At 63.0% G+C, this 19,101-nt stretch overlaps 1 protein-coding gene across 4 annotated transcripts in view; it reads right to left on the bottom strand.

The window, feature by feature from the left end:
• Wnt7b (Wnt family member 7B) overlaps positions 1–15,075 on the bottom strand; it is a 39,604-nt gene extending 24,529 nt beyond the window's left edge. Inside the window, exon 1 of one of the 4 annotated variants that reach the window (XM_004845394.3) lies at positions 14,604–15,075. In XM_004845394.3, coding sequence (XP_004845451.1) covers positions 14,604–14,674 — 71 coding nt within the window. In that variant the 5' untranslated portion in view covers positions 14,675–15,075. Of the gene's footprint in view, positions 1–9,114; positions 10,581–10,638; positions 14,536–14,603 lie in introns of those variants that run through there. The other 3 variants (XM_004845393.3, XM_087213701.1, XM_004845395.4) reach the window with 3 other exon arrangements.
• Between the last annotated feature and the right edge of the window lie 4,026 nt (positions 15,076–19,101).

Raw genomic sequence — 19,101 nt, 5'->3', positions numbered from 1 at the left:
ATACTGATAATGCTTGCTGGTATTGTTACTGCACTTGGTTCCTGAGCTTTGACACAAGAGTTCAGAGGGGACCAGGGCCCAAGCAAGCACACAGGAGGTGCTGTGTCCCTCGAACCACCAAACACCCCCTCCCTACAGAGCACCAGGAAGTTTAGACTCCTGCCTATCAGGGAGACTCTGGGATGGGGTCCCCCCCTGCAGGACCAGGAGAAGACAGACCCCTCTAGACCCGCTCCTGGCCTATAAGGCGAGAGCTCAACCCTGGCAATTTCTCTGAGGTTGGAGGATGACACCCTCCAGGAGCCCGGGCTGGGCCTCTCAGGGATTAGGGTGCTGCCCTAGAGGAGGGTGCAGCCCTGGGGGTCCTCCTGGTGCGCACCTGGTATAGACATGCATGGACTGTGGTGTTGTAAGCATTTGTTTCTCTTGGGTATGGAGCCACTGGCCTGAGACCACTGGGTCAGGGATGGACCTGTCAGCACTGGGCACAGGACCAAGCGTTATGAGTGTTGCTTTGGTGGTGGCAAGGAGACGCAGTTGGACCAGCTGGGTTCCGACCGGTCCCCAGGCTCAGGCCCAGAAGGTCAAAGGTGGCCACATGTATGATCGTCCTCAGCAGGTGCTACCCGATGCTGTGTGCCTCCCACACATGCCCCTGCCAATAGCTCCGTGACACAGTAGGCCGGTCTCACTCCCACTTTACAGAGCCAGAAACTGAGGCACAGGGAGGAGGTTAAGAGTCGAGCCTGAGGCCTCACAGCTAGGAAGAGGCAGATCAGGCCCCACCCTGCTCACCAGCGCCAGAACTCATGGTTCCAACCCCACCCAGAGGCGGCCTGGTGGGCAACCTGGTGCCCAAAGCCAGGCTTCTGGGCCACTTGTGCTTCTGTCATGGCAGCGATGGGAGAAGCTGGGACACCCTCACCTGCCCATCCCAGCCCCAAGCCCCTCAACCTAGATGCTGCCCTAGTTTCCTTGGGGTGGCCAAAAGGTGCCTGGGGCCAAGGTAATGGGGTGCACGTATGCATTGTTTACTTCCCCTTCCCCTCCCTGCACGCCCATCTCCCCCTATCCCAGATTCTCCCCTCTCTGGACTGAGCCCCAGAGCCAGAAGGGGCCCCTGGGGACAAGCGCTGCCCCCCTTGGGAAGATCACCAGCCCCCTCAGGCCGCCTACCCCCAGGCTGTCCATCCCTGCCCTATCCCTGCCCTATCCCTGTCTCCAGGAGGCAGCCAGCAGCCCCAGTCCTGCCTGAGCCCCCAGCACAGCCTTTGTCACTGCCATGGGTGTCAAGGCCATGAGTGCCCCCTCATCATCTCCCATGACCCACAGCCCCGGGACTCCACCTCCGCCCTGTCCCCAGGCTGACCTCTTCACTGCAGAGACCCCTCCTCAAAGGCCACCCACCACCCAGCTCTTGGGGTGCCAGGACTCTGTGTGGCCCCCCCGTCCCATCCAAAGGCCACTGGGGCACAGTCAGCCCTGCTTACCAGCTGTGGACTCCCCAGGGCAGGGAACCCCAACATCGCCCACACCCTTAATGGCTTGGACCTGGCAGCCTCTCCCCAGCCAGGGGCACACAGTGCTACCCGGGAGGGGACAGCCTGGCCAAGCTTCCCCTGGGCCCTGCCCTGGCCCCTGCTGGCTGTCCACTGCCCTAGCACCTCTGGCCCATGCTCCCGGCCCAGGGCACTCGGTAATTCTTCCTTCTCGGGTATCCTCTGGCAAAATATTTGAAGAATGCTTTAAATGTCTATGATCAGCCAGGGAGGCAGGCCTGGGTCCCCTCACCCAGGAAGTAACTCCGAAAATACCTGAGAAGGTGGCTCTGGGTCGAACATCCACTGGGCCATCCAGTGGCCATTCCCTCAGGTGGGCAGGGTGGGCAGGAGTGTTTCCAGCCACCAACCGGCTGGGGGGGGGGGCTCCTGTCTGGCTCTGGGGACACCAGGGTCTTGGGCCTCAGTGTACTTGCCTGTCAAATGGGGACAGACCCCCTGCATCAACCACTGCAGGCTGCCAGTTGCCCTCAAATGTCCCATGCTGGCTGCCCCCATTAATTACTGCTCTGGCCGGAGGAGGCCACCAAGGGTACACCCCAGGAGCAAAGGGGGCCTGGCATGGTCCCTACAGCTCAAGTCTATGGACAGAGCTGCATACAGCACATGCACTCATAGAAGAGGCACAGACCAAAGGGTTCCCTCTGCTCCTGCTGCCCCTGGGTGCCCATGGCAGCTGCTCAGGGGTCTGAGTAGGAACTCCCAAAGGGGCCTAGTGAGGGCTGACACCCCAGCACCCAGCTTGGGAATTATCCCTCCCTACTCCACCCTGGCCTCTGTTTCCCACCTACACAGCGAGGGCTGAGGCGGCATTCCGTACCTGAGGCGGCCCCTGCAGAGGGCTGTGGGGCCCTAGGTGTTAGCTCTGATCAGCACGGACTCTCACTGACCTCCCTGGGCTTGGCTTGCCCAGCTGTCCAGTGGGCAGAGCATCCCAGCACGGGCAGAGTTTCCCCCAGCGACTCTTCGCCATGTGGCCCACCTGCCATGCTGTTTTCAGGCCGCTGTCCTGTGCATCCCGCAGCCCAAAGTGTTCCCAGGAGGAGAGCAGAACGCCTGCCCTCCCGCCCTCCCCCGCATAGCCGGCATTCCTGGCCTGGCACCCAAGACCTCACCCTGGGGAGAAAGCAGGCAGCAAGCAGGGCCCGAGGCTGGGCTGCGGCTCACCCCATTCTGGTGACCCCCAAACCTCAGAACCATCCAGTCCGCTGATAGCACACAGGGACCATCGTGGCACACCGAGTTCTGGCCCAGTGGACTAGATCTCCACCCTCCCTGGAGGGCACTTGCCCGTCCAGCACCTAGGCAGGACTGCAGGTCCAGCTTGGCACTCCTCCTGCAGGAAGTCTACCAGAGCCTCTCCTCCCTTCTGCCTTCTTGCCCACAACGCATGCTGGGCTTCTGTGGCAGTGGTACCCATGTCCAGGCCTTGCCCTGACTGTTCCCGTTGTTTCCTGTGGTACAGATGGGGACAGTGACCTCAGAGATGCCAAACACCATGGTCACACAGCTGGCCAAAGCCCAGCAGGGAAGATAACCCTCATCCCAGGCTTGGCCTCAATGTGCCAGATCCTGGGATGCAGGGGCCCCCTGCAGGCCCAGGTGGCCAGGATGCCAACCTGAACCCTGGGGACAGAGGGACGTGCTGCTTGCAGAACAGGTAGGAAGAGCTGGCAGGGCTCACAGGCCCAGGGCCAGGTTGGAAGCCTAGGCACTTGCTGGCTTCCTGGTCACTCTGGATGTGGCACAGGGGCCTCTGCAGAGAGTAGCCCCAGTCCTGAGTGATCTCCATCTTGCCAGGGAGAGACAGGGTTGGCACCCAGAGAGGGTGGCCTTGGGCTACATAGTACCCGGAGCAATGGGAGAGCCTGGAGAAACGGGAGCACCTGGACAAGGGAGCACCCGGAGCAATGGGAGAGTCTGGAGCAATGGGAACACTTGGGGCCATGGGAACAACCAAAGCAGTGGGAGAGCCTGGAGCAATGGGAGGCCTGGACCAGTGGGAACCCTAGAGCAATGTAAACACTCGGGCCCCTGGGAACACCTGGAGCAGTGGGAGCATCTGTGCTTGCCCAAGTCTACAGCCCCACTGTCTGCTTCTCCCACCACCCAGAGTGCAGCCCCCTCCCTCGAATGCTCCCCAGCCAGCTGACTCACCTTGGATGCCTGCGGGGAAAGGGCACTCACTACCCCTCGTCAGCCACGCTGGGAGTTCATTTTACAGAGGAGACTCCCAGAGGGGCAGCACTGTGTTCAAGATCACAAGCAGCCTGGCAGTGGTCTGGTATCAGAGCCTAAAGCAGGCACAGGCCAAACGGCCTTTCCCATTTCCAGGTCTGCATCCCCCACAGGACTCCACCCTGGAAGGACGGCAAGAGGAAGCAGGGGCCAAGCTGGCTCACCGTCAGACCTCACCAGCCCAGCTCAGGGCACAGCAGCCCCAGTGTCCTCCAACACTGCTTCTGAGGCAGGATGGACCTGGTGGAGGACGTCAGGACAGACGAGTTCCAACTCCGCACATGGTCAGCTCTCAAAGACGCTGGGAGGAGATGAAGGTGCCAGCCTGGGTGGCATCCCTCCCTCCAGGAGCTGCAGCCAGTGGGGAGGGTCCAGTGCCAGCTAGCAGCCCTCCCCGGGTGCTGACCATAGTAGCCCAGCCTGGCCATTTCAAGGGTCTGTGCCCCTGGAGTCCCCTATGCCCTCTATCCCCGGGCACTGAGCTCTGCAAGTGTGGCAGGTCAGAGCTGTTGACCCCACCCAGAGCTTTCTCCTTGCTCTGCCCAGCCCTGGACTCCTCACTCTTTGCCCTGGGCACTGTCCCTGCACACTCCTCAGGATCCCTTGGCCTGTGTCACAGGCGTGAGGCTGAACCAGGTCACCCTGGGAGGCTGGGAGGCTGGGCATGGACTTTTGCTCCATCCTCAAGGCAGTGCCATCAAGGGCAAGCCCAGCCCTACTGGGCCATAACACCAGCACTTCTGCCCATGGGACACTGGGGACCCCAGGGAGGTGGGGATGATGGAGAGGGCAGGGTGACAGCGTGGCTCCTTGGAGTGGGGGGGGAGCACCTGGAAATTCCCAGTGTTCCCTGCCAGTGGTGACATCACCCCAGGAAGACCTGAGCAGGAGCCAGGAGTTGTCCAGCCCCCAGCCCAGCCCCCACTTCCTACCTGCTCAGGAGGGGACACTGGGGAGTCACAGGTCACCTTCCTTGGGGGCATCCTGCGCCACCCCACTGTGGATGGGACGGGGCTCCCACTGTAGTTTCAAAGGACAAGCTCAGAGTGGCGTGGCAGGGGGAAAGGTTAGGGCCCCTGGGAGAGAATTGGGACCCACTGCCCAGATGGAGACACTGAGGCCCAGAGGAAGGAAAGAAGCCCCCACGGTGAGGACCCAGCTTCCCCAGATAGGCTCACAAGCTAGCCAGCCAGGCTACTTTCTGCCCCTCTCAAGCCGGTCTCAGGAAGGGACCCCAACAGGACATCCCGAGAAAGCTGCACTACCAGGCAGTGGAGACCTTGGGAAAGCCCTTGCTCAGGTCCACAGCAACTTCCACCAGCTGGATTAGTGGGCGTCTCCACCCGCAGAAAGCGTGCTGCACGCTGGGAGGGCGTCAGAGAACTCGAGGCTGGAAATCACATCCAAAAGATGCGCTAGAGGCTGCCCACACCCAGAGCCAGACAGACCCAGGTTTCAGTCTGGGCATAGGCACTGTGACCTCCATGGACCCTGCACTCTGACCTTTGTACCCTCATCCCCCACCTGCCATGGTGGGCAGCCAGGGAGGAAGCAGATTGCACAGCGGGCCCGTGAGGCCTGTGTCCCGGTCAGGGGGGCACACTGTCCTGCGGGCACACACACTGTCCTGCGGGCACACTGTCCTGTTCAAGGGGCCTTTGCAATTGGTTTCACCCTGCAGAACTCTTGGGGCCCAAGCTTCAGCTCCACACCCTGGGCACCCTGGCTGCTGCACCCAGGCCTGCCGCAGAAAGGCAGAGCCACACTGCCATCGCCCCGTGCCCCGCTGATTCCTCAGGGCACGGGCCCAAGCATGGGCCAGATGGGCACAGGAGCAGGACTTCAGAGCACAAGACAGTTGGGCACCACGGGAGCTGGTCCTGGAAGATGTCGAAGGGCCTCTGTGGCTCCGGAGGGACCCGCAAGTGATGCTGGCTCCAGCTCTTCCAGACCATCTGGGCCCCTGCCTGGCTTCCGGCTGTGCCACCTACAGCTGCAGTGCCCACCTGGACTGAAGAGTCCAATGTCCTCCACTCAGCCTCAGCCTGGCCCTTGTGACATCCCCAGCCCCTCAGCAGCCACCAGTCTGTGGCCAGGACTCCTTTTGCTCGGCTGAAGGTGGCTTCAGGGTCTGGGTCTGTAGCAAGGGCCAGCCACACCCCCTGGCTGCCCTGCCCGAGGACCCATGATAACTCGCTTTGCCTGGGTAGTGCCCATCCCCAGTTCACGCCTCCTGCATTTGCTTGTATGTCCCGAGGGCCAGAGAGCTCACTGCCTGCCTACCAGTCTGGCCCATGCTTCAGCATCCCTGGTAGGGGCCAGCTGGGGGAGGGGCCCAGGCAACTGGGTAGGAGACAGGAGGGAACGGGCGAAGGTGCACACCTGTACCCACCCCCACCCACCGGCCAGCCTGAGGGAGGCCCCCAGCCCCAAGCCAAGGAGGGAGGACAAACGGAGGTTTTGTCCTTGGCCAGCGGGCGGCCCGAGCCACACAATGACCCTTTCATCAGGCTGCGGGAGCCCTGGGCCGGGGTTTCATCTGACAAGGGAGGGCACCCGCCTCCGGTCCCCTTGGGAGGGAGCTGAGCCCCATCTGAGCCAGACCCAGGGCCATGCAGGACGGAGGCTCCGGGAAGCCCACTGGAGCCCTGCCATCCATGGGAGAGGAACAGAGGCCCAAGAGGCCACTCTGGACACTGCCTGCCCTACACCTGGGCCATCACCCACCACCATACTCAGGGACGCCCAGCATGGCATCACTGACCCAAACCCTGGCAGCAGCTCGGTTGTCTTGAGGCACCCAGAACACTGCACCTGTGGCCTGCCTGCCCTGGAGGCTGCCAGACGGACAGGAAGAGGGAGTGGGGCTTGCCAGGCCAGTGTCCAGGGTGGTCCCAGGGCAGCCCCGGAGAGTGTATGACAGCGGAACGGATGCAATGGGTGGTGACACCTCCATCAACTCCTTTCAGAGCACCACCCATCCTTGCCCCAATCCTCCCAGAGAGCCACTGGACCACCTCTGCCCACCACCAGGCCCTTCAGGCAGCACCATCCCCTGGAGGACTTCCCTTCAGGGGCCTCAAGCTGGCAGGCTGGACCTAGATTCTGGCAACCTCAGGAAAGGCCCCATCTCTGGCCCAGGATCCTGTCTACCCCTCAGTACAATGCTGTGATCTCCCCAGAGGAGAGCCCCTGGGTGAACATGCTTGATAGCTGTGTTCTCTCATCTGGGAGTCTCATTCTTTTATTTAGTCTGATCAACTCCTATTCATCCTTCAGAACCCCGGCTAGGTGACATTCCCTCCAGAAAGCCCTTAGAGATGCCCCACGGGGTTTGTTTCTCCCTCTTAAACAAATATAGTTGCTGGGCCTCCCTCTGTGCTGTCAGTGGAGAACCTCTCTCGGCCACATGGTGAGGCTGGTGCGAATGCAGCTCACTCTTCAGCGGAGACAGCTGGGTTCTGACAAAGCCGGGCAGTAAGAGGCAAGGCCGGTTGAGCACCCAGACCTGACCATCCATGGGCCCTGGGCTTCCTGTGGGGGATGCCATCTCCCCTCTCACGGTTGGCCAGGTGTGGCCACATGGCAATGGGTTTGTGGCATTTTCTGTGATCAGAGAGGTCCTACTTGTCTACCTCCAGCCAGGAGAGCTGCTGGGGCTTAAGCTGTCTCCAAGTTTCCGCGTCCTAACCTCCATGGGCCACCCTCCCACGACAAGCAGTGTCACGGGCCTGTGAACCAGAGGGTACCGGGCCTGACCTGAGCCTGTGGGGATGGCATCTCCATGCCCCCTGACCCATGAGGAGACTGAGGTCCAGAGAGACAGACAGACATCAGCCTCCGGGCTGTGACCTGCTCTGAGCCAGGCCGGGGGCCATCCTGCCTGCCTTGGAGAGGAGGGCCTGGGAGTGGGCCTGATTCGGCACACCCACAGAGGGTCACGCCTGCAGCCACCACCAACAAAGCCACAGCAGGAGCCAGAAAGAAGCTCACTTGGCAAGGCTGTGGTGGGCGCCCCCACCCCCTACAGCCAGGTGGTCGGTGAGTAACCGCCCTGTCACCCATGACTCACTCCCCAGAGCAGGCAGTCACCATGACAGGCTGCACCGGAAGACCTGGGGGGGATGTCACAGCCAACCCCCACATCTGGGAGAGGACGCCAAGACCGGAAGGGACCTGCCCAGGACAGTGGCCCAGTCTGGGCCTGGCTCTGGGCCCGGGCCAGGCCCCCACGCCAGCTGACACAGCAACATAGGCCCTCCTGGGGGCCTGGGCCCCACCTGCCCCCTGTGGGCCCTTGCTGACCCCCACCAACCCTGGGAGCTCTGATCTGACCCTCGGGCATGGGGATGGGGTGCCGGCCCGGGCTGCTGCGCACAGCTGGGCCACCCTCAGCATCTGCGGGGCCTAGGGCCCTTCCAGGCCAGCACACCCGTCCAACCCAATCAGCAACAGAGGCCCAGGCATGGGTCTGGCTCCTCTGCGTGCGGGCCACAGGCCGGCACAGGAGCTGGGAGAGCAGCCCAGATGAAAGGGGCTGCATCAACTGTCAGCCAGTCTGAGCAGAGTGATGGGATGCCTTCTGGAAAGTTCTCTGGAGCAGAAGGAAGCTCAGTCTCACGGGCTCGCCCTCTGGCTGCTCCTGCAGGGCTGAGGGCAGGTGCACATGGAACCCCACCACCTTGCCAAGTGCTCGAGGCTTATTGGCATGGGCTGCCCCACACAAGTCCCCTCGGGGGTCAGGGACCATCCACCCATTATGCAGGCTTTTGCTCCAACTACCCAGGCCCAGTGCCCACCTGGGGCATCACACACACTGGTCAGCCTTTGGCCACCCATCAGGGCAAAGGAAGCCAAACACTTCTGGCTCCTGGGAACCCCATAGAGTTGATAGCCCTGGGGAGGGATGACGTCAGCCCTTCCTTCCACCAACTGCTGCCTTCCCGGTCTGCCTTACCATCCCCAAGGCTGCCTGACTGTCCCCCAAGACACACACTGAACCCTAGCACTGGCCCAGGAACATTTGAGAAAGCTTTTCCCTTAAAAGAATTTCTGCCCACAGAGCTGGCAATGCAGGCAGGAGTGAGCCCGTGTGGGTACCGATGGTGGCCACCACAGGCCAGGAAGGGGGCATCCCAAAGGAAAACTTGGGCCTGAAGGGCTGACCTGGCTCCCACCTGCCAGTCAGCCCCGCAGCTGCTGTGGGCAACCCCACTCTCACTGGCCCCTGAGCACCCTGCGACCCCTCCTTCCCGATTCTCTCCACCAAGGGCTCCTGGCTTCCACCCCTGGACACCTCCCCCCAGGCACACCAGACCTCAGCCAGCAGCTCCAAAAATGACTCCTCAGGCAGAGAAGCTGCCGGATCATCGCTAGCAAGGCTTGCATCCAGATGCCAGCACTCTGGAGAGGGGAGGCTTTTCCAACTTCAAAAACCGGAAGCCGGGGGTACCAAGGGCCCCTTGCCATTTTGGGGGAGGGACACCAGAAGCAGGACCCTCTGGCCAGGCAACTCTTTTAGCCTGAGTCCCCAAGAATCAGACAGTGCTCACCGGGGCCTGCGCTCTCCCCGTGGCGGCCTGCTATCCCCCACCCCGCCCCAGGCGATGCCTCCGCAGCCCGGGCTGCCCGCCGGGCCTGGAGCGCTTGCTCTGCCCGGACCTTGTAATTATGTCCCACAGCCCGGGAAACCGCGGGCCCTCGCAGCATCTGGCTGCGGTTGCGAACTTTTGTTTCAAGATGCGCGACTATTTATAGCAGGAAAACTGGTAGGATAGTAATTTCCTAGGAGCTAGAGGAGAAATTGGCTCTGTATTTATTAAAAGGGGGTAGGGGCGCACGGCAATTTATTAGGACCTCGGCCGCGCGGCACAGGGGGTGGCGCGGGAACGGGAGGCGGCGGCTGTCCCCTCTGACCGCGTTAGGCGACCCCGGACGTGGCCCGCGTGTAAAGGAGGGGGCGGGGGAGGGGAGGCGAGGGGGAGGGAGCGCTGGCTCTGAGGTTTAATCAGTAGCATCCAGCTTAAATTCCCCCAAACGGCGGTTCCATAAATCAAACTTTTTACATCGGAGGCCAGAGCATATGCGTCCTATTAGGAATCGGGCGAAGCCACCGCTGTGCGGACGCGCCCCCTCGACTCGCTGGGCCGGACTGGGCCGGCCCTGGCTTCCCATGGCCTGGTGGGCGCTGCCCTGCCCGATGCCCGCGCGCCCCCGAGCTCTGCTAGCTCCTTCCCCGCGCGCTGACACTCGGCGCGCCGCCGCCGCTCTCGCACACTGCACACCCTCCCCGCCCGCAGGTGAGGAGTCGACCAGAGGCGAGGTCTGGCTGCCCAGCACAGCCGGCAGGCGCGAGAAGCAGCAGCAACACTGGGGCACAGGCTGGCCACTGATGGGGCGTCGGGTGCACTGGCAGTGTGAGCATAGGGCAGCGGTGTGTGCGTGCAGCTCTCTAGTGTGCACTCCCACGCGCACCTCGTAGGCTGATAAGGGAGAGAGTCTCCCTCCGGTCCAGAACTCGGCTGGGACGCGCAGGGACTGTCCACTCTGCCGCCATCTCTCCGACCCTCCCGCTCCGGCGCACAGTGCAGTCTACACGGGCAGTGGGACGCCCTCGGGCCACCCTTTCTCTGACCCCACAGCTGAATTCCCTGCCGAAGCTGTTCCCCAGGTGCGCTACCTCGGGGCTGAAGCAACCCAAGATCCCCAGCCTCCTTCCTATGCTCGGGACCCCCAGCGTCCCTCCCCGGGGCCTCGATGCCCACTTCCCTACCTGACCGCTCCAGCACTGAGGTCCAGGGGTCACCACCCGCCCACCCTGCACGCCGCCCGCGGCACTCACAGATAGCTGCCGCTGGACAGGAGGAGAAAGATCTGCGGGCAATAGACGGAGAGGAGCGCACTGCGCGGCGACAGCAGGAGCATGGTGGGCCACCCGCCTGGGGGGCTGGGCAGGCCTCTCCCACAGGGCTCCTAGGCCAGCTGAAGCCGGGGCCCCCGTAGCCCTCCCCGGTGCAGGGCGGCAGCGCTGGTCACTAGGGGCCTGGGCTCGCGGGCCAGGGGGCAGTCATCGCCCGGGCCCCACCGCCAGGCCCGGGCATCGCGCTGGATCAGGAGGCGCGGCAGACGCTGGGGCCGGAGGAGAGGGCCGGGCCGGGGCGGGGCGGGGGGCGCGCTTTGGCGGCCGTCGGGCCCTCTGTCTGTCTGTCTGTCCGTGCGAACCGGCTCTGTCGTTCGCGCTGGCTCACGTCTCCAAGTCTCCCGAGGCGCGCAGCTGCCATTGGACGGGCTGCCCCTACATCCGCCTCCTCGGCGGGCGGGTTTTTTTAAAGGGGAGGCTGACCGGAGAGCGGAGCGCGACTGGGAGCCGCCCCCAGGGTTTGCCCAAGTTGCCTTGGCCCGGATGCGCTCACCCCCACCCTCGGAGAGCCATGGAGCTTGGAGCTGGCTCTGGAGCGCACCCCTGGGGGTGGTACCATGGGGTAACCGCACGGAGGCGCATGCTCCTCTTCCGGGCTGCGCTCAGCAGCCTGTGCCGCGGAGCCCATGCATGTACCTGTGTGTGTCTGCGGGAGCATGGCCCCAGGTGCGCGCGCGTGCGTGCGTGTGTGCGTGTGTGCATGTGTGTGTGTGTGCGCGCGTGTGTGCGTGCGTGCGCGCGCACAGACCCCTGCGTGTGCTCCGTCTCTGCCTGTGTGCACAGGGGCAGAGGAGCCGGGTGTGGAAACACAGGCTGCAGTAGGGTGGCCCTTTGAGGGTCCCGGAGCCCTCTGTCCTGCCTACCAGAGCCCTCCCAGGTGAGGCTGACACAGGGTGCTGGACAGGTGCCCTCTGCTCACACTGGGGGCCCCCAATTCCAGCTTCCTCACCTCACAGCTTTGGCTGGACTTTGAGGATTTTCTTGGGACAGTTGTAGAGTGGAAAGACACACTTTCTAAACAATTCTTTCTCTTTCCATAGGTTTTTTTAAGCCTAGATGCACAAGACTGGGGTCGATGTCCTGTTTCCTGCCAATCCTGGCTGTATAAAAGTGTCCCTCTGGAGGGATGTGAACCCTGCTAGGGGGGTCACAGCAGGCAGGGCAGCAGGAAAGGGGAGCTCTGTGCAGTGTGGCCAGAGGTCCCCACGAGCTCATTTCCTGGCTTGGAGGCCTGTCATGGAGACTCCTCCAGTGTCTCCAGAAAAGGCTCCTCTTCCTCCTCCGGCTGCATCCCTCCTGGTCCCCCAGCTCCTCTGCTCCTCCTGGCTGCAAGGGCCCCAGGCAAGGCTGGTCCTGGGACTTGGTGGCCCAGACTCCAGCAGGGCTGCTCCCTATTCTGCCTTGACCCCTTCCAGGACTGGGGCTTGGAGGCTGCTCCATCCAAACAGTGGCCCAGGTGAGGAACTGGGGCTCCGCACACCCACTCTCTTGTGCAGTTGTCAGATTCTAAGGCACATCTGTTCTGGGGCTATGAGGGGCGAGTTCCGGTCCCTCTGGTATGAGAGGCCCCAGAGCCGCTCTTCTGAGTTTCATGGCTGAAGGATGCTAGGTGAGGAGTGTGTGGGTGGGGATGAGGACTGCACACCCTCCCTGAACATGCAGAAACACACAGCACACCAGGTAGGCTCAGGGAGCTGTGACCACAGAACACCCCCAATACCTACAATCTCTGAATTGGGGCTGGAACCTTTATGACCTTAAAATCCCAACTCCTGGGATTCTGAGATGGCGGAATACAGCATTCAGAGGCATTCCCAGGCTCCCAGTTGGGCAGTGGTCCCCTGGTCATTAAGGTAAGAAAGGATTTCTAGGTGCCTATGGGGATACTCACCCCCGACAGGACCCTACTCTATCAGGGCAAAGGCCCCAGGACTAAGTCCTCAGCAGGCAGCCCAAGGGCAGTGCCAGCTCAGCCATGGTGAAGGAAGGTTGCATGGGTTACCAAGGACCACTCCAGGTTGGGCCAGGAAGGGTGGGAAGTCAGATCCAGACCCCCAAACCTCCTCATCTGAGCCCCACTGTCCTCTCTTGCCTACCTGATACCCCTGAGATAGCACACACAGAAAGCAGGGCCAGGCCTCTGGGAGGAGCCAGGTGGGTAGGTCCCCTCTCTGCCCACCCTTCCCTTAGGGACAGAGCCACTCACCAGGGGGAAGGGACCCCTTCCAGGGTTCCTGGGTAGGGAGAGAAGCCTGGCCGTGCCTCCCTCTCTTACACAGTTGGGTGAGGGGTCTACCTCGGCCTTGGGGCTCCACTGGGGTCTGGCTCATCTGCTGTCTGACCCACGAGGTCCAGAGAGGCCAGAGCCTCGATTCCACTTACAGAGGGTGCAGTAGGCTCAGGAAGGCCGCACAGCCCTCCATGCCTGGCAACCCACCCCCTAGAGGCCAGGCTGCCTGACTCTCAGCTCCTGCTTCAGTTGGGGCGCTCTTTCCACTGCCTGGTGGGGGAGGGTTGCTGGCCTGGGCCTCTGGTTGAGGACCTGATGTTAGGAAGAGCGGGCCCCAGCTCCACCTCTGATCCTCGTGGTCAGTGACTTGGCCTCCTGCGCTGTTTCCTAATCCTTAGAGCTGGGAGAGCTAAAGCGCTAAACCAGGGTTTGCCAGGAGCTGCTCAAGGCCTCCCTGGGGAGCCGGGCAGCAGGGATGGCACCCCAGAGCGCCAGGTGTCTGGAAGACAGTGGCTGGCCCTCCCCAGCCTCGGCGGCTGGACGCAGGCCCCCCACACCTCCATAAACAATCACGCAGGGATACAGCCTGCCCACGGACTACAGTGAACAGAGCCACCAAGAGCAGGACAGGCACTCGCCCAGGCCTGCAGGACTGAGACCATCACCCAGGCTTCCAGCCCTGCCCCGGAGGCCCCCAGGTTGGAGCCCTGCTTGCTCCGGGCCTCGGTTTCTCCACTTGTAAAATGGCGGAGCCAAGGAGAGATGGAAGGGCGATGGAAGAGCTGATTCCTCTGCCTAGGAAGCCTGTCTCTCACCGGGTCCCTGCAGGTCTGCTCACAATGGGCCCGCGGGTGCGCTGGGCACACAGTAGGAGCACAGCGGGCCGGGGCAGAGGGGTGCGGCTAGCACAGGGGCAAGGGGCCCTGGGCAGTGGGCGCCACCTGCGAGGTGCACCGTATTCCCTCTGGGTCACACCACCCCCAATCGAAGGAGGCCGAGACAGACTCTGTCTAAAGGAGATCGCGGCTCAACAGGTAAGGACTCGGCTGGGTTCAGGAATGTGGAAATACGACTCGGAGCAGCTACCGCAGCAAGCAGCGCGCGGCCCGCCGGGTGCTCGCCCGCCTGCCCGCCGGGCCGCGCGAGGGGGCCGGGCCGGGGTCCTGGGCGGGCGGGGGCGCGGTTCCCGGACCGAGCCTGAGGCGGCCGGGCCAGCCCCGCAGCCCACACCGAGCCAGCCGGACGGGTTGTCAAGGTAATTTCAACACGTCCGGGTGATGGATAGAGACGCGGGGCCGCGGCGGGTGCGGGGCCTGCCCGCGCGCCGCCCGGTGCGCACCCCCGCCCCCCGCCTGGCGCGCCCTCTCGGCGGCGGCGAGCGCTCGGCCCGGGCTCGGCGCCCAGAGCAGCTGGGGGAGGGAAGGCGCGTCCCGCTCCGGGGCCCGGAGCCCAAACAGGTGAAAGTAGGCGCCGGGCACGCTCGCGCCCCCCGCCCCTGCTCTGCACCCTTAGAGCCCTAGGCCTAGGGGCCCGACGGCCTCTCCGCAGGGCCGGGCGCGGGGCCCACGTACAAGCCGCCCTGGATCCCGATAGCAGCCTCACGTCCCCGAGGGCACCCGGAGGCAGCTCTCCCGCTGCTGCCGCCCCAGGTACTCACCCGAGCTTCACGTAGAGGACGCCAAAGCAGAGAAACACGTAGAAGATCCACTTGCGAGAGTTTCTGTGCATGATCCAGAGCGGGGGGCTGCGCCATAGACAGCGGCGGCCGGGGGACGCGCGGGCCTGGCAGGGGCGGGCGGGGGTCGGGTCTGCGGGCGGAGCGCGCTCAGCCGGCGTTGCGGCTCGGGCGGCCGGCGACGCGCGGGCGCTCGGCGCGCGCAGCCACCATGGTGAGCCCGGGGCGCCGCGGCCGCGGCGTGTGCCCCGGAGAGGGGCCGGGGCCCGGGACTGCGACCTCGGAGTCGCGCTGGGCGACGGCGGGGCCCTATGAGCGCGGGCCGGGGCCAGTCACGGCGGGCGGGAGCTGCCTCCACGGGCGCAGCCGCCTGGGGCCGTGCGCGCCTCGCCGAGCGCCGCGGCGGCCAATGTGTCCGCACTTGTCGGGCTTCCCAGGTGACTCGGCCCGGCGAGCGAGTCGCGAGCAGTGAGCGCGCCCAGGTAGGAGGACCCGCCTCCCGCCCGCCTCCTCGCTCGCCGCGCGCTCTCTCGCTCCCCGCGCTCCCCACCCTTTTCTCCTCCCTCCCCCGTGACACAGACGCATCTACCCCGACCCTCTGCCCGCCGTCTCCCTCCTGACCGCTCTCCTGGGCGGAGGAGGGGGCACGGGGAGGGCGCGGCCCGGAGACACCTGCGCTCCAGCGCCCGCGGGGGTGGGGGCGGGGCGGGGGCCGAGCGACGACCCGCGCAGGTCCTGGTGGCCCCTGGGCTTTCCTTTCTAGTAGGGAACGGAGAGACCATCCACCCCATCTCCTAGCCGAGCGCAGGTTCCCTCCCCCCCGAAATTATCCACACGGGGTCCTCCAGGCCACACCCTCGGGCCCCCCAGCACTGCCACCGCAGCAGACCCTGTGGGACACAGACACGCACATACACGCACACGCTTGCGCACACGCCCAGGCACCCAGCATTGCTGCCAGCGGTGCCAAATTGAGGACTTGGAAGATGGACAGACCAGCCTGGCCACATGCAGGGCGATGGCACGGGTGACCTCCTTGGCCAAGCACCGTGAAGGAGGGCACAGGACACTGGGGAGGGCCGCAGGCTTCTGGCTCCAAGGTCTCTCTCTGCCCCTGCCCCGCCCACCCTGGTGGTCTGCACGGCTTCCTGTTCCACTCAGCTCGGTCCCCAGGCTGAGCAACGGAGCGCGACGTCGGCTGGGCCTCTGTCCCCTCATCCCGGGGCCGGTCTTGCCGGATTTGTCCCCTACACATGAGCACCAGGAACCCACGGACCCTGCTGTGCAAAATCCACTTGTCCTTAGATGGTGGGGTTGGTGGAGTGACCGGCCAGATCTATCCAGGGGAGGGATCTCTCCTGCACCGCGTCCCCAACCCCGGATGCCTTGTGGGGGGCGCTCGGGCGTGGATGTAAGCAGAGAGCACTTTGCGCCTGGGACCAGCGGAAACAGCTTTCTGGGTGGCAGAGTAGGCGCAAAGGGTCGGGAACCGGGACTCTACCTTCCAGCCCTGTAGAGGGGACCCCAGCTCGAAAGAGACCACCCCACCCCACAGTCCCAGGGAGCCCTTGCCCCAACCCATGTTAATCTCTCGAATCCTCTGCAGCCACGACGGGGGTGGGAGGAGCGTCGTGGAGGAAAGGGACGTGGGAGATACGATTAGGGAAACTGAGGCACGTTAAGAGATGAAATGGCAGTAGCATCTCCGTGCCCCCTGCGCCCCAGAGTCCCGGAAGTCGCCCGACTTCCACAGGAGCTGAAGGGGGTACCCCAGGGTCGGGGGGCGGGAGCAGCCGGGAGCCTCACGAGCTCGGCGGGCGGATGCTGCCACCCGGCGGCGACACCGAGCGACGGTTGCACGTGGGCAGCCGGTCGGGGGTCGCGGGCGGCTGGCCACATTGGTCAGGGCTGAGAGGCGGGTGGTACCCCACCCTGGCGCCGAGTCTGGGGGCCACAGAGCGCTCCATGGCCTCAGGCTGGGCTTGAGTCCGCAGGGCTGGGGCGGCCAGGGCCTCCGCGCCGCCCCCACCCCCGCTGCACTGACCCCCGCCCCCACCTCCCCACAAGCCAGCCTGAGGTCCGGTCATCTCCAGGTCGTCCGCCGACTGCCGCACTGTGCCTCAGCTTCCCGGGGCGAGCGGGGCGGAGCTCTGCGCCTGAGAATACGGAGGCCCTGCAGTGCGGCGTGTTGCTGCCCCCTGCCGGCCGCGGGAGGAAGGGCACGGAGGGAGGGCTGGGTGTGACCAGCGGCGATAGCTCCGCGCGCTGGCGTCGTTTCAGGTTGCCTCCCAGACTGTTCCCGACTGGGTCTCCGACGGGGTCCAGGGCGGGGGCGTCGGACATCCGTGATCCCAGGCAGGTCCCCCAACCCCAGGTGTCATTGCAGCTTTAACACGGCGGTGGCCAGGGTGGGACTCCAACCCTGAGGCTGGGGCGGGGAGGGGTGGGGGATTCAGCGGGAAAGAGGGGCGGTGCTCTACCCGCTCTGGATCGTAAGGGGACCTGCGATGCTCAGAGGGCAGAAGGCCCCGACTCAGGACACCCTGGGCCCCCCGGAGGCTCAGGTTACCTGTTGGCTCATAGGGCTCAGCAAGTTCCTATGTGTGTGATCTTGGCAAAGCCTACAACTTCTGGGGATAATAATCATAGGGAGAGGCTGAGGCAGGAGGATGCCAAGTTCAATCCTAGCCTGGGCAATTTAGCAACTTAAGGAGACTCTATCTCAAAATAAAAAATTAAAATGAACTGGGGAAAAAAAAAAGAACTGGGAATGGAGCTCGGTGTGAAGACCCTGGGTTCAATTCCCAGTACTACAAAAAGAAAAAGAAAAGAAGGAAGGAAAAAGAAAATAATAACAATAATAATCATAGCACCTGCCACACAGGGGTCCTTCTGAAACCCTATGAATTCACTCCAAAATGATTAAAGACTGCTTGGCATACAGGGCACTGTCACTCCCCAGGCCTCATCCTGACACCTGGCCCATGGAGGGTAGAGCTGAGGGTGTGGCTGGGCAGTACAAGGCAGGCCTGACCCCCTCTCAGACCAGGCCTCCCTCTGAAGGGAACTGCCTATGGGGATCCTTGGGCACAGCAGAGTTCTTATCCTTACATGTGGGTGGAGGCCCAGTGGATGCTCCTGCAGGCTGCCAGCTCCCCAGAGCCTCTCCATCCTCTCTGGGAAACAGGATCAGAAGTCTGTCTCTATAACCAGCTGCTGCCAGCACGTTCTGCCTTCACCAGACCTAGAAGTCTTCCAGAGGAAGGAGGTGGCTTTAGAGGCTGGTAGGGAAGAGCATGGCCCCTTTGGGGAGAAACAAGACTACTCTATGTAGCTGAAGTGGAGGGTGAGAGTGGAGGGAGAGCCTTGGATGCTCACCCAAGGGTCCTGGGTTTGATCTTGAGGACCATGGAAGCCATGAATGGGTTCCATGCAGTGGAACAACAAGGTCAGCTTTCCCATTTGGACAGCCCACCCGTGGGCCAACTCTAATTGTGTTCTCCAGGCTCAAGCCCCAAGGCAAGTGGCAAATGTCACATGTGACTCATCTCCTTGTCCCCAGGATCCAGAGCAGATCTGAGGAAGGCCCTGGCGAGAGTGAAGATGGATGGATGGATGGATGGATGGATGGATGGATGGATGTGCAGGTAGATAGGTGATTGGGTGGGTGGATGGGTGGATGGGTGGATGGGTGGATGGATGGATGGATGGATGGATGGTTGGGTGGATGGATAGATGAATGTGTAGATGGATGAGTGGAAAATGAATAGATGTATGGGTGAATGGATGAATGTGTGGGTGGGTAGATGAATGGATGGATGGGTGGATAGATGGGTAGATGGGTGGATGGATGGATGGATGGAAGGATCTGCAGGTGGATGGGTGAGTGGGTGGGTGAATGGATGGATGAGTGAGTGGATGGATGGATGGATGGATGAATTGTGTGTAAGGATGATGGATGGGTGGATGGGTGGGTGGATTTGCTGTGGGATGGAACAGCATGCCATCCTTCTCCTATGTGAGCCCATATAGTCTGTACAGATGAAGCCAAGTCTAGGTGGTTTGCCTGGGACATTCCCAGCTTTAATCGCTAAAAGTTCCATATCTCAGGAACCCCTCAGTGCTAGACAAAAAGGAATAATCAGTCATCATAGATCTAGGAAAGTAAAATCCAGAATTTTCCTGACAGGAAGCTCCAGGAATGGTCCCACTGGGCTGTGTGTGGTGTGGGAATGGAAATATATAAGTGGCTCTCCTGCCACCAGCTCCCACTGAGTGGGCAGGAACTTCATGACCCAGCCTGTGCTGGGCTGGGAGGGAACACAGTGTCCATCTTTGGTGCCTGCTATGCTGCAGGAGGAGAGGATACAGCATGGAGGAGGTGTTGGAGCTCCATGCAACCAAATCTCCCCAGCTGCTATCCCTTACGTGAGTTGGGCGTCACCTAGGATGGAATGCTGTTCCCCCTGGAGCTGCACAC

The sequence above is a fragment of the Heterocephalus glaber genome, unplaced genomic scaffold (assembly GCF_053883595.1).
Source record: "Heterocephalus glaber isolate CG9 unplaced genomic scaffold, H.glaber_assembly_v1.0 deba00001444, whole genome shotgun sequence".
Lineage (NCBI taxonomy): Eukaryota > Metazoa > Chordata > Mammalia > Rodentia > Bathyergidae > Heterocephalus > Heterocephalus glaber.
The sequence above is the reverse complement of the archived record's forward strand: the minus strand, read 5'-3'. Positions and strand labels throughout refer to the sequence as shown.